The sequence below is a fragment of the Dermacentor andersoni genome, chromosome 5 (genome assembly GCF_023375885.2).
Source record: "Dermacentor andersoni chromosome 5, qqDerAnde1_hic_scaffold, whole genome shotgun sequence".
In the NCBI taxonomy this organism is placed as follows: Eukaryota; Metazoa; Arthropoda; class Arachnida; order Ixodida; family Ixodidae; genus Dermacentor; species Dermacentor andersoni.
This window is the reverse complement of record NC_092818.1, coordinates 181,380,122-181,405,188: the sequence shown is the minus strand read 5'-3', so window position 1 is coordinate 181,405,188 and position 25,067 is coordinate 181,380,122. Positions and strand designations below refer to the sequence as shown.

At 47.8% G+C, this 25,067-nt stretch overlaps 2 protein-coding genes across 3 annotated transcripts in view; one reads left to right on the top strand and one right to left on the bottom strand.

The window, feature by feature from the left end:
* Positions 1–203: 203 nt before the first annotated feature.
* On the top strand, positions 204–4,659 carry LOC126532214 (zinc finger protein 711). The gene is made up of 4 exons (XM_055071385.1): positions 204–395; positions 892–960; positions 3,416–3,581; positions 4,053–4,659. Exons 1-4 carry the CDS (start codon positions 269–271, stop codon positions 4,366–4,368), a joined length of 678 nt encoding a protein of 225 aa, XP_054927360.1. The 5' UTR covers positions 204–268; the 3' UTR covers positions 4,369–4,659.
* Positions 4,660–7,898: 3,239 nt separating this feature from the next.
* LOC129385168 (uncharacterized) overlaps positions 7,899–25,067 on the bottom strand; it is a 41,168-nt gene continuing 23,999 nt past the window's right edge. The window contains exons 4-7 of one of the 2 annotated variants that reach the window (XM_055071383.1): positions 18,664–18,773; positions 17,364–17,487; positions 14,628–14,933; positions 7,899–8,300 (exon numbers count right to left, since the gene is read on the bottom strand). In XM_055071383.1, coding sequence (XP_054927358.1) covers positions 8,160–8,300; positions 14,628–14,933; positions 17,364–17,487; positions 18,664–18,773 — 681 coding nt within the window. In that variant the 3' untranslated portion in view covers positions 7,899–8,159. The remainder of the gene's footprint in view (positions 8,301–14,627; positions 14,934–17,363; positions 17,488–18,663; positions 18,774–25,067) is intronic. The other variant, XM_055071384.1, reaches the window with a different exon arrangement.

Here is a 25,067-nt window from a genome sequence, read left to right as displayed (position 1 = left end):
AGCAAATATTTATCGTGTACCAAGGGCTCGGTACAATACCATTTCTTCATTCAATCATAACGGAACGTGGCAGCTGCAGCCAGGAATAAGACCCGCTACCTCGTGCCCAGAAATAGAATGCAAAATCCACTGAGCATCCCCGACAAAGCGGGCAATATTGCGAGGCATGGGAGCTAATAGAATTATGCGAAGACGAAGAAGATTTGAGCCACGCTGTGAATGTGTAGGAGGAGCAGGCAAAGAAGCTTGCGGTGTAGAGGTGCGTGATATGTCGACGCACAATTTTGAAAAGATACGCAAGTACTTCAGCGACAAAGAATGGGAGGATCTGTCCAGTACCAAAAAGCTTCGTTACGCCAACCAAAAGACGAACTACGACATCATGGTCAAGCTCGGTGAGTATGCTTGAAATACGTGGCATGAACCGCACGTACATTGCCTTTAAGGTTCTTGGAAGAGGCGCAAATTTTGGTTTCTCGATTCGCCGCCTGTTAACAATCGTGAGAAATAAGCATGTCACTGAATATTAGTCAGATTTTAATGTAAGCAGCTCCCACCTATTTGAGGCACATGCTTTGCAAGGACGGGTGTTTTGAAACTGGCGCTTGTATACGACGGTATAGAAACACTGTACGTGCGGACTTTGTGAAGAGGTGTTTCGAAACAATGACTATCACCGATTATTACAAATTTTGGTGGAGATTTCAATGAAGGTACAGAAGTAGCGTTGAAAATCGAGGTCCGCGAAAGTATAAAAACATATCAGCAAGAGAATAGAGAATAAGGGGAAGAAGGAGACAAGTCATCCGAATCACAGTAGCGGACCAAAAAAAAATAATAACTAGGATCGAGTAACTGTCAAATTTCATGTACATAATACATTTATTGCAGGTTTAAGGCCTCAAACACCAGAGTTCCTGCAGTCAAAAGCCGCGCCATATTCGTCGCAGCTACATTCTGGTTAGTAAACCATGGCCATTCACTTGAGATTCACTATTATTTTCTCTGTGTTTAGGCGAAGCAGACAATACGGGAAATGCACCTTCCGATACGGAAGATTATATGGGCCGCACATTTGACGGTGACCCTCAACAGCACTGCAGTAGCTTAAACATTGAAGCAGTAGGTGCTATACGTCGCAATGGGGACTTATAATCAAGTATTAGGCTTATATAGCTAGAAAAATAAGTTACGCTCCTGAATATAATTCAGTGTTAGCAGAAAACGGCAGCATATGAAATTGGTATTTTAGATACCACGCAATTTAGCTAACTTCCCGCATTGTCGATTCCCCACCAACGTAGTTTAGCATACGTCACTCACATATAATTCAAATGGTTGCAGAGCGGATCAACGTCGATATTAGCTTTCTTTTTTTTAAACATTCCACTATGGGCACTACGGATGGATGAATATTTAGAGCTTTCCCTACGGAACGACATGGTAGTTGGCACCACCAAAAGTCCTTATTTTCTTTTTATTTTTCATTGTTTTTGCGCCCACACAGGATTCAAAGGTTTAAAACGCCATTCAAAAGCCACATTTTTATGCCGCTCGCAGGCTTTGAATCACGGAGTTAGCATTAGTTGGCACAGTGCCCTTTGCATGATCAAGGTAGAATTGTAATATAGCGAAAGCAAAAGCCATAGGAGTCCGTTGGCAGCGACTGCCCCTTTACTGTTGCTGTGGTTGTTGTCTGCAGCTAAAAACGAAATGTGCGCCTGAGCAAGCGACGCACGCCTGAGCCTTAGAAACAGCTCGTTTCTAAGGCAACACCGCATTCACTAGAGGCGCTTTTGTACCGCTTTGAAGCATCGTACTCGTGGCTCAGTGGTAGCGTCTCCGTCTCACGCTCCGGAGACCCTGGTTCGATTCCCACCCAGCCCATCTTGCAAGAGTTGAGCCAAAGCCACCTAGAAAAGCAGTCTCTGTAGCACGCCGCAACCTTCGCTTCTCATTCCAACGAGCAGCTCTGTCTCCAGGAGGCACCTCACCTCGTGAGTGTCTAGCAGAGGCAAGCGCAGCTGCTTATATACCGCCGCGACGGCGCGAGTTGGAGCCCCGTTTCTCCTCTGTCGTGACGTCACGGTGTCACGTGGTATTGAAGGCGACGCCGCCGCTCTTGAGGAGCTGGGTTGAGCTCTCGTAATATGCTTCGCATAAAAAATATGCGGCAAGGACACTTAAGACTGCTTACGTGTGGGAAAGCGAAAGCGGTGAAGTCACTTTGGTGGAATGTGCCTTTTTTTCTCCCGCGCGTTCCTTGTCCGCGCAAGCTCTCGCTTGCAATCTAACTGCGCCTCGGTAAGGCCAAATCAAAACGCGTCAAGTGTCTCAATGCGCTCGCTTGCCCGCGAGGCGTTCATAACTCGGATGACTACTTAGGGCCGTTGAAGTGGGCTTCACTGCTTTTTATTATGTTACCAAATTTTTTTCAAAGCCATTAATTTGTTTACAGGAACCTCCTTGAGAAATCACGCCAATGCGAGCATTTTCTAAAGTGTTCTTACTCCTTGCGCCGTCGGCCATTTTTGATACTTCCTTTCGGTCACGCCGACTGCGCCGATGAATTTTCCCGTAATCGGGCTTATAATGCTTTCGCATTAGAACCAATGTTGTCCACATCGTCTTTAGCCAACACCGTCCCAAGCTGGACACACGCATTGATGACAGTGATTATGCGTCAAACCTGCGAATAATGAATGCTGATGGCCCATGTCATTATGTCCTTGACTGAAGGACCGACGTTCAAGTAAACCAATACAGTACAATGAAAGATAAACTAAGGACAAGTGCGGCAGACCTTTCTGTGGTGCTTTCTGTGGGAGGAGGCGACTGATACGCTGTTCCTGATGTGACTGTCGTCATTCGCATGAGGGAAGGAACTCAATTTATTATTGTAATTTATTCTTTTAAAAATCATTAACATTCTTAGCATTTTTCAGCTTCGCACGGACATGCAATTCTGTTTTGAGCGTCCGTCTGCATCAGTTATCCAAACAAGAGTCGAGCCCAGTACACTGAAATGTGTGAAATGACAGCTTTTGGCAGTACAAAGTTTAAGATTCCTGTGTTTCAGTACTGCTGAATTGTTCAGTGCTCTGTCACAGCTGCTCTCTAAGAGTAGACAAATGCACTGAACATGTGATGCTGGCAGTGTGTATCAACCTAGAGTTCTTAAAGACTGTACACTTTACTATTCGCGTCGTGTCTGCCAAATGAGCGCACAGTGAGGCAAATAAGGACAATGATTATTGTTGTGTTGGTTGTTAATCCTTCAGCGTGTTTTCATCCTAACGCCATGCCTGGAACGTTTTCTTGGAGCATTTCAAGAAATGAAAAAGACAGAACAAGCGCCGTGGCCCGTTAGAGTTCGGTAATAAAATCAAGCTGTATGCTTGCCACTTCGTTCAAGGAGCTGAGGAGAACGAGGTCTCCAGGCATGCGGTATTCTACTGCGACACATGTGGCGCCTACCCGTGCTCAGCTGAACACTTGGAGGGACGCCCAATGCAGAAAAATGTTCAAAGGCAACAAGGGAAGCACAAATGTGGCTACTGCTCCTACTCAACCAATCACATGTACGGTAACATGCAATGCCTTTTTTACGTTAGGTCCGGGCACATATTCGTGCCAAAAAATGGAGTACCTGATATTTCTAATTCCACGCTGGACAGCTAACATATCGTCTCAATGTATTAAGGCGCGGTATTTTCATATATGTTGTAGTAGCCGTATAATACATTTATTCAGCCCAAAATTACAGGTTATTTTCACGAGGCGCATTTGTTAGTTGTAGGTATATTTCAAGCGGTGCATACGTAAAGTATGCAGGCTACTCTATTTGCAGGCGCTTATTTTTAGGTATGCGAGCAGTGTTTTCTGTTAAGCACAAGGTTGTGTAAATTTGTTTGGACTTATGCTCAACGTGTTTACCTTGGAGTAGTATGCTTTTTGTGTATAAAGCACAGCATAAGTGCACAAGCAACTAGTTGTCAGACTAAACCAATCCACACCATTTGAAGCATGTTTATGTTATCTCCTCCATCCAGCGGCAACTTTGTTGCCCACGAGAGGACTCACACGGGTCAGCGACCATTCATCTGCTATGTATGCCAGAAGGATTTCCCCCAAGCCAGCAGCCTTAACCAGCACCTTAACATTCACGGCCAAATTAAGCCCTACGTTTGCGCAGACTGCGGCCTCGGCTTCAACGCTTCCTCCAACTTTGCGCGCCACCGGAAACTGCATTCAAATGCCATGCAGGCCTACAAGTGTTCGGTCTGCTGCAAGAGTTTCAGCCGGAAGGACAACCTCAAGCGTCACATTCTGTGCCACGCATTGACAGAGAGGCGTACCCGGCTGTAGACATGCCGACACGGCGTCACAGGGACAAATACAAATCGGTTTGCGTCGTTCAACCACAGCTATATTAAGGCGAGTGAAGAGTGAAATACGTGTGCGCAGAAACCATCCGGTGCGGTGCACGGCTAGTCGTGCCAAGAAGTGCATCCGCAGTGTTTCCAACAGAAGCTTCCAACAGGTGCAAACTGACGCGTCAAATTATATGCAGAGACGTGGTTACTTCGACTGTTAAAACTTGCTGAAACATGTCAGAACATGTTGGAACTTGTCGGATGCAGCTGTGCCACTATTTGTCCAATTCTTTTGAACATGCGCTTACACTTTGCTAACATGCTTCCCAAAGTAACAATGTACACAGAGAACAGAAGACGCGTATGGTTGGCCTACGGATTAGGCCACAATGCACGTGACTAAGAGGCACAAATAATATGACTAAATTTCGAGACCAATGGACCAAGCCCGCATTGGAAGCAGGGATTTGTATATGCGCCACGGGCAGGAATTACTGTTATTCACAGGCGAACAAGGCATGAATTGGAATACTTTTTGATAGTACGTTTTTTTTTAAACATCGCTCATCGGTATCTGCGTACTTAAAACACTGTGGAACCTATCTCATGACTGCCGACGATAATGCGTTAGCACTGAATCAATATAGCGTCAAAAGGTGTAGCGACTGTCGGAACGAGTTATGTATGAGCCGTGTACTGCAGCGGCACTCCTCTTTCGGGCTTCCCTTAGAAAAATCGGCGCCATCTTGCGCCGCCACAGCGAAGCCTGCACGTGGCCTTCGAAATGTATGGTGCGTCGCCACACGCGAACGCTGAGCATCGGAGAAATTTAAGGAACCACCTCTTTCGTCATTGTAGAGTGACACATTCCCAGTGGCACATACCTGATACTCAAATTGGCATCAAAGTCGCTCACTAAAAAACGGCACACACCTACCGACACACACCCAACGACCCAACTTGGCATAGAATAGTTTCAGTGTAGACCAGCACGGACTGAGTACTCTAGATCGGCGTCAAATAGTTTGTTCGGACAGCAGCACCTACCAAGTTCCGCATCTTACAGTGACCCATGCTGGCGTGAAAGGTTCGTGGAAGAGCAGCACGGGTGTCTACATTGCTACATACTCGTTGACGAAACTTGGTCCGATGGTTGGCTTTGAACCCTGTTACTTCAGCACAGCAGATCGACGCGCTACCCCCTCAAACGCGAACTATTCTGTTCAAATCTGTTAGACACAAACATAAAAACGTACATGCATACATATATACATACATGGATAGGTAACCCCCCCAAAACAGCTGAAGTACTCTAAGAATGCAAACACATCTAAAAGCTTGGAGGTCGTCTTCATATTAGCAACTGCAGCAGTGGCTCAGCAGACTTATCACTCACAAATCAAGGCATTGACTGGAAAGGCATTGGCTTATCGACGATACGTTCGCTAAGTCACTGCTGTCATTCACTTTATTCAATTAACCTATTTATGTACACATAAGGTGAAGCCCACATCGAATTATAGCAGAACGGGCAAGTACAATGGTAGAGTTCTGAGCAGCAAGCAAAAACAAAATTGTAAGGACGTTAATGCAGGGCCACAGCGCGGACTTCTCACCATCATTACTCTTCAATCGTGCCAACTGCTCTCCGAGTCAACCGGAACAACAATTTGCGCTGGTAAGCAGAGTTGAGCGCGTATGAGGGACCTAACAATCCATCGCACTGGCTACGTTGATGCGTTGTTGAGCACGAGGTTGCGACTTCAGTCCAGGCCACGGCGGCCGCATTCCGATTGGGGCGGAATACAACTTTCCGTACCGTTCACTCGGCGCCAGTCGCACAGAGAGGAAATTTTTTCAAACGGACATAGAATGGAAGGCGAGTGTCTTCGTACCAGTGACATTATATGCAGATGTCTGATTAGTGTATAAGACAATTGCATCCTCACATCATGTCGAACTGAACGCTAATCTGCGAAAAATTAACAGTTGGTGAGATTCCTGGCACGCGGAAGTCAACCTTAGATAAACAGTATTCATAAGCGTGTCTAGAAAAAAAAGGTTCTGTGTTATCAATATACCGATGGCGGTAGTGTGCTTTCAAAAGTATATTTTAGGTACCTCGGTGTAGAATTTTCACGAGACCTTTGTTTGGAACACCCATCTAGCAAATGTAGGTGCCAGAGCGAGCAAGCCTGCAAGCCATCAGGCGTTAATTGAAAAGTGCCATAGCAGTTCTTAAATGCTTAACATAGAAAACATTATTAGGCCTATTAATGAATACGCGAGAACTGTGCGGTATCCTTAAGCACAAAGGAACCGGTCAAAAGTAGACGAAATCTAGTCTTGCATCTCGGTTTATATTGAACAAGTACTGCTGCTGTTATTCACCCAAAGCGATGTAACCAGGCTGACCTTGCCTTTCTCTCTAGAACCTAGAACAACCCACGAGATACTATTGCGTTCATTTTAAGTTACACACCAGTACGCAGAAAACTGAACGCTCGAATTACTTCGTTAGAAAGACTAATCCCAGCTCCCGTTAACGATAGTATGTTTTTTTTCTCCTCTCGGATAGTACGAAATGACTGCTGCGAGATGGAACCTGCATGTTGCCTTAAACTGTGGTTACTACGCCGATATATTGATATTCGGGGATTATATCTTCAATTTCATTGTCCCTGACACTCCACCATGAGTACAAGTCTCTTGCTGCAACTTAGACTATTTATGCGGTTATTGTGCGATGTTTTCCCTCCTACATGGAAATTGAGTGTATTGTAATGACTGTATACATCCACGCCTGTTACAGCCAAACATAGAGCTGACAGTGTAAACAAGTTAATGAAATTAATTTTTATGCTGGGTATCACTGGTACACACAAATGTTTAAAAAGGGAGGGAGAGGTAGGGGGGACCTTTACATTGTCAGATGCTGCCATTGGTTACGCCTCTGGTGTGTGGACAATAAAGAAACCCATGTGGTTAATACAAAGACCTCCGATATACAGCGTACCCAACATTCAAATCATCGTTTTGGTATGTAAATGCCGAGTTTAGCAAACAATTTCACTCACAGTCTGACTGCCAACAAAACATTTCTAGGAAGACGAACTCTAGCGCTCGTTAGGTAGCAAAATATTAACACCCCTCCTTTTTGAAGTTTGCGGCATTTTCGTACTTGCACTAGTTATGTTTTATTTGACAACTCTAAATAAACGAAACATCTAGGATGGTTTCTTGCTTTCTGTAACAACGTCTTATGATATAAGTCTCATGAATTTACTTGTAGGCGCCTCACGCCGAAAAAAGAAAAGGACAATGCGGCTCTTCCAGTCTCTTCCGAGAGGCCCGGCGAGTCATTCCACCAATACTAGAGTCGGTGCCCTACGAGGCTGAAATAAGCATCGCCGCCGGTACTTTGGCGAAAGCATTGCAACGTCTAGCCCGCACTTCTCAGTTTCATTAAATACTAAAGACCTGCCTTGCCTAGAAACTGACCCAAAGACGGAAAAACAAATCACACATATTTTTTCTTTTATAGATAAGGCTTCAAAGGTTGAAAAAACAATCGCCATCGGTGGCTTGTGCAGCGCCAGGTTGGCTGACACAAAGGTCAGGGCTCGAGCTTCGCGCAGTTTCGTCAAAGCCAGGTTGAGAGGTTGAGCTTTGCTCATCGGTCATACGGTATAACAAATCCCAAAAGAGAGCTCGCATTACAGGAAAGGAAGCCGGACAATCGTAAACGTCCCAGATGAATTGTGACACCGTGCGGTGGCGAGGTTATCCTCCAGAGCGGTTCTTTACAGCCGTGGCAAAGGCAATCACACGCTCCAAGTTCTTGTCGGAACCGCAAACCCTGCGGACGTCTAAGTCGGGATGGAAGACGGCCCACCCATCACTTTTGTGTATGTAGTCTTTGATCTGGTAAAAAAAAAGCGAAAAAAATTAAGAGGCGGTATAGCAGTAAATGCGAGAGAAACGCGTGAGCATTACGCCTAACTTTCATTTCTCAGGATCATGATTTAAACAGCTTGCACCACGCTGCAAAGTGTTCAGTAGCTAACTCGACCCATGACCATCCTCTACAAGGTTCGAAGTGAAGCTGATGGTCGTCTGTGTATACATTATATATATATATATATATATATATATATATATATTGTTACGCCCACAAAAGGCGTTACTTTGAAGCCGGGTAGAGTTAGAAGCGATGGCCTTGGTCAACTGAGCGCCTGTCGAGATTCAGCCAGCCAGCCACACGTCGTCGTCCTCGTTCATTACCCTTCGGTGCCCCCGCATACTGTTTGTTGAGGCGTGAACCCACTATGCACCTAAGCGCGTCACATTCGTGAACCCACTATGCACCTAAGAGCGTCACATTTCCCTCCGCGCAGACGAAGCCCGCCGGGCAAGTCAAACAGGCTGTCGAGAAATAAAGGGCTTTAAACGGGCGACATGCGAAAGTTCAGTCTTTGCTGACCGTCGGCCATTTGATGTGAGACGTGCTATGCGGTAGGTTAATTCGCTGATGCGCTCCGTAATAACATAGGGTCCAACATAGTGGGCCAGCAGTTTTTCACATAGTCCACGTTTCCTGGTTGGTTTCCAGAGCAACACTAAATCACCAGGGTCATATATCACGTGTCGGCGTCGGCGATCGCAGCGTGCCTTCGAGCGGTCTTGTGAAACAAGAGTGCGTAACGAAGCAAGTCGTCGGGCTTCTTCAGCAAGACAGACTGTCTCTGATATACAAAGATTATCGTGGCTGGAAAACGGGAAGATAGTGTCTAGTGTATAACGAGGCGGACGAGCGTAGAGAAGAAAGAAGGGACTGTAGCCCGTAACTTCATGCTTTGAGGTGTTAAATGCGTACGTAATGAAAGGTAGCACGCTGTCCCAGTTCTTATGATCTGACTCGACATACATGGACAGCATGTTAGTAAGAGTTCTGTTCGTGCGTTCCGTAAGGCCATTTGTTTGGGGATGATACGGGGTGGAATGTCGAAACCTTGAAGCGCATAGACGAAGCATCTTCGACCACGTCTGCAGTGAACTGCCGCCCACGATCGCTGATGATGACTCTGGGCGGTCCATGTCGGAGAATGACAAAACGCAGCAGAAAAATACACACTTCGGTTGCAGTAGCCGATGGTATTGCAGCTGTCTCACAGTAGCGTGTCAAGTGATCGGCACACACGATAATCCAGCGATTCCCATCGGATGAACGCGGGAAAGGACCGAGGAGGTCGATGCCAACTTGCTCAAAGGGAGAGCTGGGGGGTGGCACTGGATGGAGTTGACCAGGAGGAGCACTCGTCGGACGCTTATAACGTTGACACTCGCTGCAGCTGGACACATACTGGGCGGTCGTCTGGCGCATTTTAGGCCAGTAGAACCTTTCTTGGAGGCGGTAGAGAGTTCGCGCAGAACCCAAATGTCCGGATGTTGGATCGTCATGCATAGCGCGCAAGACGGAGACACGGAGACTCTCCGGGACCACCAGAAGATATCGTGGGCCTGTAGTGGAATAGTTCTTTTTGTAAAGAACCCCATCACGAACACAGAAACGAGTGGATGGTGCTGATTGCCTTGCAGTAATGAGCAGTGGTTCTAAAGTTCTGTCTTTTTGTTGCTCGACCTTGAAGGTATTTATATCAGGAAATCCCGGCTCCAGTGATGCGATATAGCAGTCGAAGTTGTCCGCGTCACAGTCCGTCGTTGGAAGCGGCATGCGCGAGAGGCAGTCAGCGTCGGCGTGTCGGCGGCCGCTTTTATGAGAAACGGTAAAGTTATGTTCCTGTAAACGGAGTGTCCAACGCGCAAGCCGGCCCGACGGATCACGGAGATTAACCAGCCAGCAGAGAGAATGATGGTCTGTCACCACAGTGAAGGGGCGCCCGTACAGGTACGACCGGAAGCGCTGTACTGCGAAAATAACTGCAAGACATTCTTGCTCTGTAACGGTGTAGTTACGCTCGGACTTACTTAAAGAACGACTCGCATAGGCGACGACGTGTTCTTTGGTGTCGACGCGTTGAATAAGGACGGCGCCGATGCCAATACCGCTAGCGTCCGTATGAACTTCTGTGGGAGCCGCATGGTCGAAGTGTCGGAGAATGGGATGAGACGTCAGACGAGACTTCAGCTCACGAAAACTAGCTTCACATTCAGGAGTCCATTCAAAGGGAACGCCCTTCTGGAGGAGGCATGTCAGCGGATACGCGATGTTGGCAAATCCACGAATAAACCGGCGGAAGTACGAGCAAAGCCCTAGGAAACTGCGTAGCTCTTTTACATGGCGAGGTTGCTTGAAGGCTTCCACCGTAGCAGTCTTCGCTGGATCAGGCCGTATACCGTCCTTATCCACTAGGTGTCCCAGAACGAGTGTTTGGCGCTCTCCAAAATGACACTTCTTCGAGTTGAGCACCAAACCCGCTTTGTCCAAGCAGTCTAGCACAAGATCGAGACGTGCGTTGTGCTCACTGAACGTGCGCCCGAAAATCACTACATCATCTAGATAGCACATGCATACTTCCCACTTCAAACCACGCAGGATGTTGTCCATGAAGCGCTCGAAAGTTGCAGGCGCATTACAGAGCCCGAACGGCATCACATTAAATTCAAAAAGTCCATCTGGTGTTACAAATGCCGTTTTCTCCTTGTCCGCCTCGTGCATAGGAATCTGCCAGTACCCCGACCTCAAGTCAACAGACGAAAAGTAAGACGCTGATGAGAGGCAGTCGATAGCATCATCAATACGCGGAAGAGGATATACGTCCTTTTTAGTGATGGTGTTGAGGCGGCGGTAGTCAACACAAAATCGCCATGTACCATCTTTCTTTCTAACCAGGATCACTGGCGCTGCCCACGGACTACAGGATTCTTGGATTACATTCTTATTTAGCATTTCGTGGACTTGGTCATTGATCACCTTGCGTTCCGACGGTGAGACTCTGTATGGTTTCTGTCGCAGCGGTTGGGCAGATCCCGTATCGATGCGATGGTGTATACGAGAAGGAGGAAACAATGGTGGTCCCTCTTGCTGGAAGAAGTCAAACAGTCGGGCATGCTTTAGCAGAATATTCGCCACTTCGTGACGCTGCTTAGTGCTGAGCGACTTGTTTACCATAGTCAGAAATGAGGAGTGCGCCGCAGGGCAGACATTAGCGAAATGGCGCTCATCCGCAGAATCAAGGGCCTCTGTAAAAATGGCGAGCGATAGCACGTGATCTTCATGGTAGGCGGCAAGTTTCAGACCCTGTGGTAGTATTGCAGGTTCACTCGAACAGTTTACGGCCCATAAGTTGGTGCGTCCCTGAACAACTGACAGCGTGCAATACGGTATCAGTACATTCCTCTTGATGCAACTCAGGTGAACGGGCTCCACGGTAGCGTCAAACGTTCCGTCGGTGGCGGGGAAACAGGCGACTGAAACACACGTTGCGGATAACGGAGGCACAACTGTATCCCGGGATACACAAAGCACACTTTCACGATACGGTGGGGCTTCTATAAACGCCGCAGCAAAGCTCGTACCTACACTGATTTCACCCGTTTTGCAGTCGACGGTGGCACCACACAGTTTCAAAAAATCAAGACCCAGGATTACGTCATGCGTAGAATGAGGTAGAACAGCGAACTCCGAGTTAAATATTTGACCACCCAAGGTAACGTCTACATTACACACGCCCACAGGATACAACAACTCCCCACTCACTCCGCGAAACGTATCGGCACGGTCCCAGCGAAACATCACCTTTCGTCCTAGGAGGCTTTTAAACGCAAGACTCATCACTGAAACAGTTGCTCCCGTGTCCACTAAGGCCATGGATGAAACCCCGTCAATTAATACAAACACCTTATTCTTAAACATACAAATGGTTGGAGGTATCTCTGTCGATATCGAAGATTGTCCAGCGACCTCACCTCCAACGGCCGCGCTGACTAGTTTTCCGGAGGTGGCGACGGGTATCGACGCCGCGGAGAGGGCGACCGGCTTACACGAGGAGCGGGTGGTGGTGTCAAGCTGCGATCGGATGCTGGAGAACGGTTCCGTAGCGGCTCCGGGTGCTGGTGAGGCAAGCTTCCTCAATATGTGTGCGAGGGCGAATATGTTTCGCCCAGAGGAGCGCGGTACCGCCTAGACATCGTCGATCGGTCGAACCTCGGTGGTTGGCGGCGATTGCAGTACCTGGCAATGTGACCCAAGTCGCCACAGCTATAGCACACAGGTAAACGACGATCGATGAACTGCCCTTCGAAGCGCTCAGCCGTGGGGGGTCGTGTAGCAGAGCGGAGCGGCTGAGCCTGCTGCACAGGAGGAACGGTCGGTCTGCGTGCAAACCTGCTGGGGCGAGGGTGTTCTGCTGGTCGGTGTTCGGGCGTAAATGTGTCCTCACGTGGCCATGGAGCACCTCTGTTGTTGACGTCTGTGACACATACCGCCGGTTGCCAGGAAGCGCAGGGTGCGGCAGGCGCCATGTGTTGCGGGCAATAAGCGTCAGGTTGTCGTATGACGTCGCGCGCAAGTTCCTGGTGCCGCAGCAGTTCTTCACGCACGATCTGCCGTATAGTAGACGAAAGATCGGCAGACGGGCTCTCATCAACGCTGGCAATGGTTGTCACATTCGCCAGGCGTCCAAACTTTGGCACAATGCGACGTGTTTTCAACGTCTCAAACGTACGGCAATGACGCACGACATCTGAGACGGAATCAACGTGTTCCCGACTTATGAGGAAATTGTACACATCTTCTGCAATTCCTTTGAGGAGATGTCCGACTCGGTCTTCCTCGGACATCTGCGGATTTACGATTTTGCACAGCTTGAGGATTTCCTCTATGTATATAGTGCATGTTTCTCCAGGAGCTTGAGCTCTTTGAGCAAGTGTTCTCTCGGCGCGTTGCTGTTTGGCGTGGGTGTCGCCAAAACACTTCTTAATTTCCTCGACAAAGTGCTCCCACGTTGTTAGGGAGTCTTCGTGGTTTTCATACCACATCAGCGCTGTCTCACTCAGAAAGAGTGCAACATATTCAAGCTGAGTGACAGAATCCCAACGGTTGTAGCGGCTCACCCTTGCGTAGTGCATCAGCCACTCGTCGACGTCTTCGCCCACTTTTCCCGCGAACGAGCGTGGTTCCATGTAGTGCCGCAAAGGTCCAACTGGCGCTGACCTTTGAGAAGGTGAAACTACAGCTGGCATTTGTCCACCTCCATTCTGAGCCATAGGGAAGGTCGTTGGCAAGAGACCGGCAAGACGACGGCTCCGGCGTAGTTCTAGATGTTGCGACTCCGTGGTACGTTCTGTCGTACCCCGGCACCTCCGCCACTCTGTTACGCCCACAAAAGACGTTACTTTGAAGCCGGGTAGAGTTAGAAGCGATGGCCTTGGTCAACTGAGCGCCTGTCGAGATTCAGCCAGCCAGCCACACGTCGTCGTCCTCGTTCATTACCCTTCGGTGCCCCCGCATACTGTTTGTTGAGGCGTGAACCCACTATGCACCTAAGCGCGTCATATTCGTGAACCCACTATGCACCTAAGAGCGTCACAATATATATGCGCCATGTGACCGGCTTCCCACACTTCACTCACATTTACTTTTTTATATTTTGACACCCCTAATGCTCAGGCATTAAAAACTGTGACCACAATATCAGGGACTATAGATATCGCCGCTCTGACTTCAAAAGTATGCGAATGCACACAATGAAGTGTCGCGACCTGCGAGTGGTAATGAAGAAAAGAGGCCATAAAACGCCGTTGCTGTCGCTCTAGATTTTTCATCCTGGTGTTAACAGAGCAAAACGTAGACGGGACACGAGACGAGACGATCGACACCACAAGCGCTGTGTGATCGCATTTAACACCAGTATGGAAAACCAACAAGCGCATGCTGCTACTCTAGATTTTTGTATAACATTCCGTTTCATTGCCCATTAAACGGGCGTTCATCATCCACTATTGCGCATAATGAAAATGTCAGCGCAAGAAAAAGAAACACCTAACATAGTCACTCTCAAATTTACGCACTCAAAGAACCGTGCTGGCTCTGCGATTATAACACGCCAATGGCGTAACCAGGAAATTACTTGTTCGCCCCCAGCCGCCACCCCGCCCCATGCGGCGTCAACTGTGATTGCTACCGTTCTTTCCCAAAAGATTCGATCACGCGGATACATACAACGCGAGCACACAGAAAGGGCCTCGGTAAATGTCCACTAATAACTAAATGACCACGAATTTACGTACCTTGGTCTCTATCGTATTCATGTCCTCCCAGGTGACGAAGTGGTACCTGTCGTACTGGTCGTAGATCTGGTAGCACGCTGATTCTGCGGTGTTGACCTTAAAATCGCGTTGAGCGTTCTTAGTTGTGCACAATACATCGTGGTCATACAAGCTGCCGCGCTCGCATGCTTTACCAGTCGAATTCTTTTCACCGTAAAGGACTTTCTCCTTCGCCACGTACACCATGACGCCCAGGGACGTTGAGAACATGATGCTGAAGTTTCCCGCCAGAGCTCTGAATTTGTCGACCGTGTAAATGACCACGTCCTGCGCGCGCAGCAGTAGGCGTGAGTGGATGTGTTCAGGAGGTTTGTGCTTGGGCGATAGACCGGTCTGCTCCTGTCGTCCCCACAACCATTATACCACCACTCTATGGAAACTTCCCCATAGGGCTACACTACTACAAACACAGGTTACCGCGTGTTTATAGAAATCATATACGTGGCAGCTTTCCCGAATTTTTCGCAATCTTTACGAATTTTGACTTTCTCTACCGTTTTACGAGTGTCAAGTTTTACGAAATATAAATTTGGCTCGCGAAAAAGTTGAAAGATGCTGGAAAATAGGGCCGGGCCTCATTGAAAAAAATAGATGGAAAAAATAAGAAGAGAAGGATGAATGTACCCATACCGCGCCCTCTTGTTCGTTCAAAACCGCGAGCATACCCTCCTAAATATTTTTTCAATACCTGCGGTATTCCAGCAGTTATATCGTACTGCAAACACCTGCCTTCGTCAATGCATTTGAATGTTGTGGATCGTGAAAGGGCACCAGAAGAGTACTTGCCCTGAGCAGTTTCTTAAACAGGCAAAATCAGCAAATCGCTTAAAAAAACTCCCCCTCCTGGCAGCGCAATAAAATCTGTGTGTACCAGCCCTCTCACTGTGGTCATTGAGATCCGCAATGTGTCTTTTGACAGTCTCTATTGCTCCAAGTTTGCTGCTGATTGTGGGTCGTACAAAAAGGTATATAATCTTTAACAAATGTGTGCATAGACCACGAAACTAGAGGGATCATCTGCCTCAGTCACATGCCTGGGTTACATGCACTGGAAGTTTACGAACTTCATTGGTAATAGGTTGGCTGGTATAAAATCAAAATCTATCACACAACAAAAATAAACCAGAAAAGCGAAGCTTCCTACTCAAAGGACCAGAAATTTATTTGTAGGAGAAAGTGCACTATTATAGAAACAAAATATGCGGCACATGAAGAAATCGTTGCTGAATAATCAGAACATGATTACAACTGCCCAAAACTGAGGAAACCTATGGTGGACAACACATGTAACCACCAAGTTGGAAGGGTTCCCATTTTATCTCATGGAACCTTAAAAAGAATTATGCTTATTAAGTGGGAGCAACATTTTCACTACAGGAAGATCATTAGGATTATTAGGCTTATTTAGTTTTCTTTAATACTTCGCAGCACATAAAAATTCTGGTTCAAAAGCATCGCGTTGTTTGTGAAGATAAAAAAAATTAACATGTGCTTCCACACAGAAACGTCAAGACACAGCCAGCAGTTTCTGCTGCCGGCCCTCCCTCCCACTTCTTAATATTAGGCATTGTAATTTTGATAAATTGTGCAGATTCAATGTAGAGAGGCAAAATACCCCGTGCAAAGTGAGAAAAATTTGAAAACATGAATTGTCGTTTTCGTTTTGATTTCCCATGTTTAGTAGGGGCGACATTTCATAGAGTTTCTCTATTTCCAGAAAGAAGTGCTCGGACATCAACTAAAATTGGTCTCTCTCTCTTATAATCACAATGTTTCAGAGTTAGCTGTCATAGCAAAAACTGCTCTACCATATATGTATATATATATATATATATATATATATATATATATATATATATATATATATATATATATATATATATATATAAATGCTGAAGGGACTACAGCGACAACGACGACGGCCACCGACACAGCAACGATGGCGGCAAGACAAGCGACAAAAACACCCACGACGCGTTAACGATGGGACGATGACGACTGCAGCACCAAATACGGAGCTGAACGGCGCTAGTATAGTGCTGTGCATGCCGTCCGTCTATTTGTTTGTTTAAGTTTGTTTAAGTTCACCATACGAGGAATCACGTTGTCCAGACACGTGTACTTATTTTTGTTGGCGGGTTCACCTGCCGAGAAATGTGAAAACACTAACGCTTGAAACACATCAACCTCTTTGGAACGTTCCCATGTCGGGAGTTTCCCATGCGGCTCCCCAAAGCACCTATTAAAATGCTCTCGCATTGTGGCCCAAACACCTCTTCCCGAGCATTGAGGTCCTGTAATGACCTAGAATCTGGTTGGAGGCGCCCTTGTATGCATCTTGCAGGTATGTACCAGACGGCAAATATAGACTTAATCCCGGAGCCATCGTGGGTGCCTTACAACAAGGCCGTCTATGTTGGGACAAGGTGCGCCAAAGAAACGACGCCTTGAAATTTCATTCGAGACGAAAACAGCTACAACTAGCCAAGCACTAGGCCTGGGGACATCTCTACCCATTAGAAACACCGAAGCGTTTCCCAGAACCTTCCACATACAAACCGAATGTTCTACGAAGAGATCAGCGCTGCGGTCATAGAAACTATTAAACAAACATGCCTCAGGAATTCGCTGAAATGCTCTGCAAAGTCTTAAAGCAAACATTACTGTTAACTTTAGCGCACGCGTAAGAGAACTCACGAAGGTGGGCACGTCCCGTTGACGCCGACCTGACTTGTATGAAATCAGATGCACCGTGCATTTCGCCGCAAGCATTCTTTCGGCGGGCGTGATGTGCGTCTGCAAGATGACGAGGCCGAGGTTCCTGAAAGGAAAAGGAAGCGGTGGCTGACTCGCTGACCTTTATTTCCCGAATTTGCCAATGCATTAAGGGCAAGGAATTCTGGAAGCTTCTTTGCGATGGTGCTTCAACTGACTAATTTCGAGATCTCTCGCACCCGCCAACACAGAATCTGTGTCTCGCGTTACCCATCAGCTCTGCTGGCTCCCTTTGCGGCAAAATCTTGTACTGTAGCAACAGTAGCTCTGAAAGTTTTTTTTTTTCTTCGAACTTATATGTACCCTCTGGCCACCTGAAAGGAACGCTACGGATGTCGATAGCATATCATAGAGGAGATCAACTGGTGGACACGTTATACGAAATAAAACAATTCTTTCAGTAGCGATGACAGTGGTTGCTGCTTGAGGAAATCGCAACTTAAGCTACAGTAGCTGCGCCAAGAGTACGCGGCACCAAAATGACGCAGAAATAGCCTTCAGATAGTCTTAATCTCTGCAAACAATGCATATAGCACAGAACGTTCGGATTAACACTCCTGAATAGGCAGTTATATTATAGCACAACAATAAAAAGGCCACCACACAACAGCCAGCCAATATGGGTATAGAAATTTTACCTTTCCACTGAAACATGCGCTTTACAGCTTGTCACACAAAACAGATACGTAACTGTTAACTTGTAGGGCTAAGCTATGAATACATGGACAAGAATATTGGTGGACGGACAACCGCACGTGTAGCATGATACGAATCTTATTGAGTCGCACACGAGAAGCGAAGGTTATGCGTGCGACTTCTACCTGTAGCAGGGTTGTCCCTTCTGCCTCTTTCTTATTGCTGGGAATATTAGTTTATCGCAAGTAAACCCTCGCTCTTACTTACTCATACAGTTAAGAAATGTTTATTATCCTTTGATTTCTTATACTTCAATTGTAGTAGGCATGGTGCTGCTAGAACTCAAATAATTCTTATAACTAATGTGATTTTGGATAGACTACCGCCTCTATAAATAAGTGCACGAAAGAAACGTTTACTTTCTTGGAGGTCACGTCGTTCTCTACAGACACGCAGCAAGAAGCTTTTTGATACCGCATCCAGCTATAGCGCAACAGAATCTAGGTGATCTGTAAAACTTTCAACACGTATTAGTTTAGACACGGCAATTTACAACGAAGTATTTGACGATGTCCGAGACACTTACGGTATACTTTGCGTTTCTCGGGCGAGCCTCTCCCCTGAGCGCGTGGTGTATATGTAGGCTCTGAAAAAGAGCAAATGGCTGGCATGATTCCTTATGGCGTCATACATCACCTATAAATATGGGAGAGACAGGGCGGGGTCAGTAGCGTTCACCGAAACAGAAACCTGAAATGTGGGAGTGCGATCCACTTGGAGCAATCGAGTTAGAGTTTCTATACGCAATGATTGTGCACTCCGTCCACCTTTACGTGATCCATACTAGGAGAATTAGATTCTTTTTTCCCCGTGGTTTTCCAACTTCAACAATGTCTATAGTCCTCTATTTTTCTTTCAGCGTTCGCACTTTGACGCAATCGGATCTGTTGGCTACGCATGTCATGTGCATTGTCTAAATGGCACACGTAGCACAGAACTACTAAACATTCCCTCAAATTCGATGACATTAGTATAATCGTCACTGACACGTCAGGCACTGAGGAAAACGCAGCCTGCATCGGTCGCCCCCAGAGGCGGTTCTCCATCTGGCACTACAATATATCCCACCCAGCACGAGCTCGTATAAAGATGTTCTGAAGCAGAGGGCAGACGCTGCCAGAGCAGGCAGTGACAACGGCTGAAACATAATGCCAATGAGTCAACATTTCCTATAAAAAAAGTATTTAGAACGCATACAAGTCCAGAGATGCTCTGCTGACATGTTTGTGTAACGTTAAAAGGTACCTGCAGTTTTATAGGGTTACTATTTGCCGGCGAATGTCTTTACGTTTTCCAGAATGACCCTGTTTCGGGTTGTATAGGTGGAAACACTCCATTAGTGAGTAAAAAAAAAATTTCCTTGAGACTACTGTCATTAAGCACGACCATATAGTTCATCGGTCAGTTAGACTAAGGAGTGCTCACGGTGTTTGCACGAATACAAAAAAAAACGAGTCTTGTTAAAGATTTGTCTCAGAGATAGCCTTGAGTCTATCGATAGCCGAAATGAGAAGTCTACAAGAAAGAGAGTTTTACAAAAAGAGCACGTAATGTGCAGACATGCATCTAAACACGTTAGCCGTAAAAACGAGAACTCGCCTTCATCGCTGCGAGAAACGCGTTCACTTTTGTAGGCGCGAAGTTAACGTTGAGGAATCCCATAGCGACGCAAGGGGGTACTCGATTAACGTAGCGTTGCAATTCTTTAGCTCCAACCTTGGGGAGCTGCTGCACCGCGCTCTGCGGGTGCGACGGGCGGTCGGCGTTGAAGCTCAAGCCGGCAACAGTGCGGGAGTTCCTCGGGAACGCCTGCGCAACCGGAGAGAGAGAAAAAACTTTATTTTCATGTTCGGTGGTAACGTGGAAAGGCCCTCAGTCCAGAGCCTCGCTTGCGGCATTCTTCAGTGCAGCACTGATAAACGCCGCAAGGTACCGTTGGCCGTCGGCGCTGGCTGCTTCTGTCAGCCACCCGGCATGGGGTTTAGGGGAAAGATTTGTGGGGGCAGGAAGGAGAGGGGGGGGTGGTCCACAGGACCAGAGGATATGGGATGTGTTCGGGTGTTTGCCACAGTATCGGCAGGGTGGGGGATCTTCAGGTAAGAGGTCGCGGAGGAGGTGCATTCGCGCTGGTGTAGGGAGTGTTTCAGTCTGGGCCTGACGAATTAGTACACCCTGTTCACGGGTGAGCACTTTGCTGAGCTTGGGGAACTTGTGTCTTGCCTCTTGATATAGCCGCAGAAGCAGGGGAGCCCACCTTTTCGTCTGGGCTGTCGCGGAATGCAGGGTGCCTGGTTCAAAGTCTCGCAGGCGAGCTGATTAGCTCTTTCATTTCCCGGCAGTCCGTCATGACCAGGTATCCAGATGATTTCCAGAGGAACCTGAAGGTGCTCTTGAATAAATGTCGAAGTGTGGGCAGGTAGATCGTTGTGCAACAATTTCCTGCAAGCCGCCATGGAGTCGGTAAATATGATTCTTGGGTAGGCTGAGTTACTAAGGGGCATGTGTTTGATCGCAGTTGCGATGGCTGTCAGTTCCGCTAAGGTCGGATCTGTCTCTGGGAGTAACTCAGTATGTAGAGTTTGGAGGTTGTTATTCATGACTGCTATAGCGGAGCCCCGTGCACCAACGCTAGCATCAGCGTACAAGTATATGCCGTCAGGGTGTCTTGCCGTGTACCTCTTGAAGTAGGCAACTCGCTGTCGTCGCCTCTTCTTGCCTCGTTCTGGAGTCATGTGGCGTGGCAGTGGAGCTATGGTTAGAAGTTCGCGTTGTTTCGGGGGTAGTGGGCGCGTGTTCAGAAGGGGCGCAGCTTCTGGACGATGGCCGATGCTGTGGAGGATGTGCGTACCTTGACACGTGCGCTGCAAACGTAGTTCTTGGGAACGACGATGAATGCTGACTAGTTCCTCCACCGTGTTATGGCAACCGATGTCAAGTAGGAGCTTAGTGCTGGCACTAAACGGGATGCCGATGGCCAGCTTTGTAGCCGTCCTGATGAGCGCATCAAGGCGATTGATATCTTGCTTGCGGAGATTGGTATAGGGCAGGTGATAGCGCAGGCGCGACATAATTAGTGCGTTTCTTAGTTGAAGCATATCCGCCTCTTTCACTCCATTTGCTCGGATGGAGACCCTACGCATCATGTGCAGCACCTGTTCTCCTTGTCTGAGCAGGTGATGCACCGTCGCAGCGGGACCTCCATCATTCTGGATATGGAGACCGAGTACCTTAATACATTTTGGTTGGGAAATCGGCACGCCTTCGTTTACAATTTGTATGGTGGGCGGTCTCCATCTTTTGTGATGGACCAGTAGCAACTCAGATTTTTCCGGCGCACATCTAAGGCCAATAGTTTGAGCAGCCGCATGCACCCTGTTCATAGCCTGTTGGAGAGTTTCTTGGATATGCCCTGGCGAACCCGTGTTGATCCAGATGGTGATATCATCTGCGTAGATCGCATATTTGATGTCGGGGATGTCTCGTAGCGCTCTATGGACTACGCACATGGCAAGATTAAAGAGAGTGGGCGAGATCACGGAACCCTGCGGGATACCTCTCTGCGGATGGGGATACTGTTTTGAGGTGATGTCGCCTACTCGTAGCGTGTACGTGCGACTCCGTAAGAAGTCCCTAATATAGTCATAAAGCTTGGTTCCGCAGCCAGTAGCTTCGAGCTCTTGCAGCATAGCATCGTGGTTAACATAGTCAAAAGCTTTCTTGAGGTCTATGGCAAGAATAGCTTTAAGTTGAGCGCTGCTTGTTTCCTTCGTGATTTCTTCGTGTAGCTGCAGCAGAACGTTTTGAGTAGATAAGTGATGTCTGTATCCAATCAAATTATGGGGTAGGTGTTGTGATTGCTCAAGGTGAATTAGAAGTCTGTTAAGCACGATGCGCTCCATTAGCTTGCCGACGCATGATGTTAGCGATATTGGACGCAGATTCGCTATGGCTTGGGGCTTGCCAGGCTTCGGAATGAAAATGATGCTGGCTGTCTTCCACTCTTCTGGCAAGCTGCCCGTGTCCCACACATTGTTAATTTGCTGAAGTAAGAATGCATGATCGGCTTCTGTAAGGTTGCAGAGCTGTGTTGTCGTAATTTGGTCTGGTCCTGGCGCTTTATTCGGCTTTGCTTCTGCTAAGGCACGCTGTAGTTCCGCTAATGTGATTGGGCCGGTGAGACCCTAATTTTCTGGCTCTGCGCTTTTGTAGTCGGCATACTGTGGTTGCGCTGTATCCGCAATGTGTGTTGTTATAAGCTCGTTGAATAGGTCATCAGTATGCTCAAATGTTTCGAGCAGCTTTCGGAGCTTATGGGACGTTTCCGTCTTTGTCTGGGTTGGGTCAATGAGTGATCGGATGAGATTCCACGTGGAGCTCATATTCAATGTGTCATTGAGCTTGTTGCACGTATCGTACCACTGCTCACGAGTGAGATGTTCAGTGTAGTGGACGATCTGCTCGTTGAGCGTGTTGATGCGTGAGCGTAGTTTTCGGTTGAGCTTATTTCTTTTCCATCTCTTAATGAGGGCGTGTCGTGCCTCCCAGAGATGAAGAAGATGCCTGTCCGTGCTTGGTTGCTCCCACTTCTCTATTATTTCCTTCGTGTGTGACTGGATTCGTTGCCTGACCATCTCTACCCAATCTTTCAAGTGCATGTTTTGGAAGTCTCCTACATGTGTCTTTCGGAACTCATTCCAATCCGTCAGGCGATGCTTGCGCTGGCGTTTTGGGAATCCTTTGATTTGCAGAAACATCTGTATGACAGTGTGGTCACTCGTTAAAGTATCGTGCGTGTTAACCCATTGCGCTGACAGTCGTCCTTTAATGAAGGCGAGATCAGGCGTGGTATCTCTTTCTACGGAGTTTCCGTGCCGCGTCGGGGAGTCGGTCTCGTTAAGGAGAGTTAGCTGGGCCTGTTGCATATGGTATAGTAGTGCGGAACCTTTGGAGGAGTTTTTTGTGTATCCCTATGAAGTGTGTGGCGCGTTGAAGTCGCCTGCTATTAGATGATCAAAATACTTCGTTGGCCGCAGATTCGCAACCTCCTTGAAGAAGTCTACTTTCTGTTTTGGCGGGCTATAAACATTTGTGATGAATAAGTGGGGCTGTGCCTTGCTCTTGACAATTTTAGTTGGAAAGACGCGTACAGTGAGGCTCTGTTCCGTGCTGTGGACAACATTTGCTGCTATATCTTTACGAATAAGAATGGCCAATGCAGAATTATGGCTATACGCCGTATAGCCTGCAAGATGAGGTGTTTGGTTAGTTTCCTGGAGTAGGAGAATGTCGGGTCGACGATCTTGAGCGGCAATGTACTGCGTGAGAAGGCCCCGTTTTCGAGCAATCCCTCAACAGTTCCACTGCCACACCACCAGATTAGTCGCCATTGTTCTACTGATGATTTTGCGGAGCGCCCGCTGTAGGGTAAGGAGTGGGTCGCGTTACGCTGGTAGATCGACGTGCTCTGGGTCGTTCGCGCTCTTCCTGGCGCGGTAATGCAGCCATCGCAGCCTGTACTTGTGTAGAGACCATCGCCTCTGCCTGGCTCCTGAGGAGCTCGTTGAACAGGGAGCGCATTTGGCTCATTATTTGTTGAGTGTATGTTTTTAGCGCCTCCTCAACTTGAGCAGCAACCTGTTGAGCTATCTTGGCCTCTAGACTGGTTTGCATTTCTTTCATTTCGTCCCTTAGTTGCTTAAAATCTGCTTCAAGGTGTTGTAGGGCTGTTGTGTGGTATCTTGCCTTTTTCATTGCCGGTTGCAATGACGCTGGTTCTGCTTCCTGTGCTAAGGGTGTAACTTCAGGTGCGTGTGCCTCTGCTTGCATGTCCATGCCTTCGGTAGGCTCTAGTGATTGTGACGATAGTGTTGACATTTCATTAGGTCTGCGTTCTTATAATCTTTGGCTACTTTTTGAGCTCGTGTTTGAACTTGAGATGCATAGGTCACGGGGGGAAAAGGGGAGGTGCCGGGTGACTGACTCACGTTTCGCTGGTTTGCGGGTTGCTCGTCTTGTTGACCTCGGGTATGGTTGTGATCCGGAGACTGGCTGCCACCTCCGAGCCGGTTGCAGTCCCCGGACTGGCCGCCGCTCCCGGACTGGCCACTGCTGCCGGACTGGCTTTGGTCCCCGAAGTGGTCCCGGCCCCTGGAATGGCCGCGTCCCCTAGATCGGCTGCGGCCCCTGGATCGGCTCCTGCCTCTGGAGCGGCTGCGGCCCCTGGACTGTTGACGGCTTCTGGAGCTACTTCTGTCTCTCGACGTGTTGTCGGAGTTGCGTTTTGGGCTTCGGCTTCGGCTTGCGATGGTGACTGTTTTCATTTGCTTGTCGTCCTTTCGTTGTTTCAAACGCTTCAGGTAGGCCGCTTCTCTGACCGCTTTATCAGCGGCTCGTCGCACTTCACAAGTTGGGTCATCTGCCTTGTGCTCCTTGCCACAATTAGGGCAGCCTGGTTTGCAGTCATGATCCCCTACAGGATCTCCGACAGACTTTCCACATGTTCTGCACCTTTGTTTTCCATTGTCGCGACAAGCGTCTGATCGGTGTCCTATAGCAAAGCATGTTGAGCAAAATTGCGCCTTGGGTCGGTGAGGGACGCAGCGGTATGCACCTCCGCCGAAGATGACCTGGCGAGGTACATGTGAGCCCTTGAAAGTTATGATTGCAGTGGCTGTTCTACCCATCATACGAGCCGCAATATTCTCATAATTTGGGGCTCGGAGTTCACGCAACAATTCTTCGGTTGGAGTGTTCAGTTCCACGTTGTGAATCACACCTCTGTACGAGTTATGGGGTGAACCGATATAGATGTGGACAGGGTAAGTTTTGCCATTAAGAGTGGTTTCATTAATGCGCTGGAGTTTTTCTGTCGTCGAGGGGTCATCACTGGTTATTATAGCCAAGTTCTTTTCTTTTTTGATGTCTACTGTA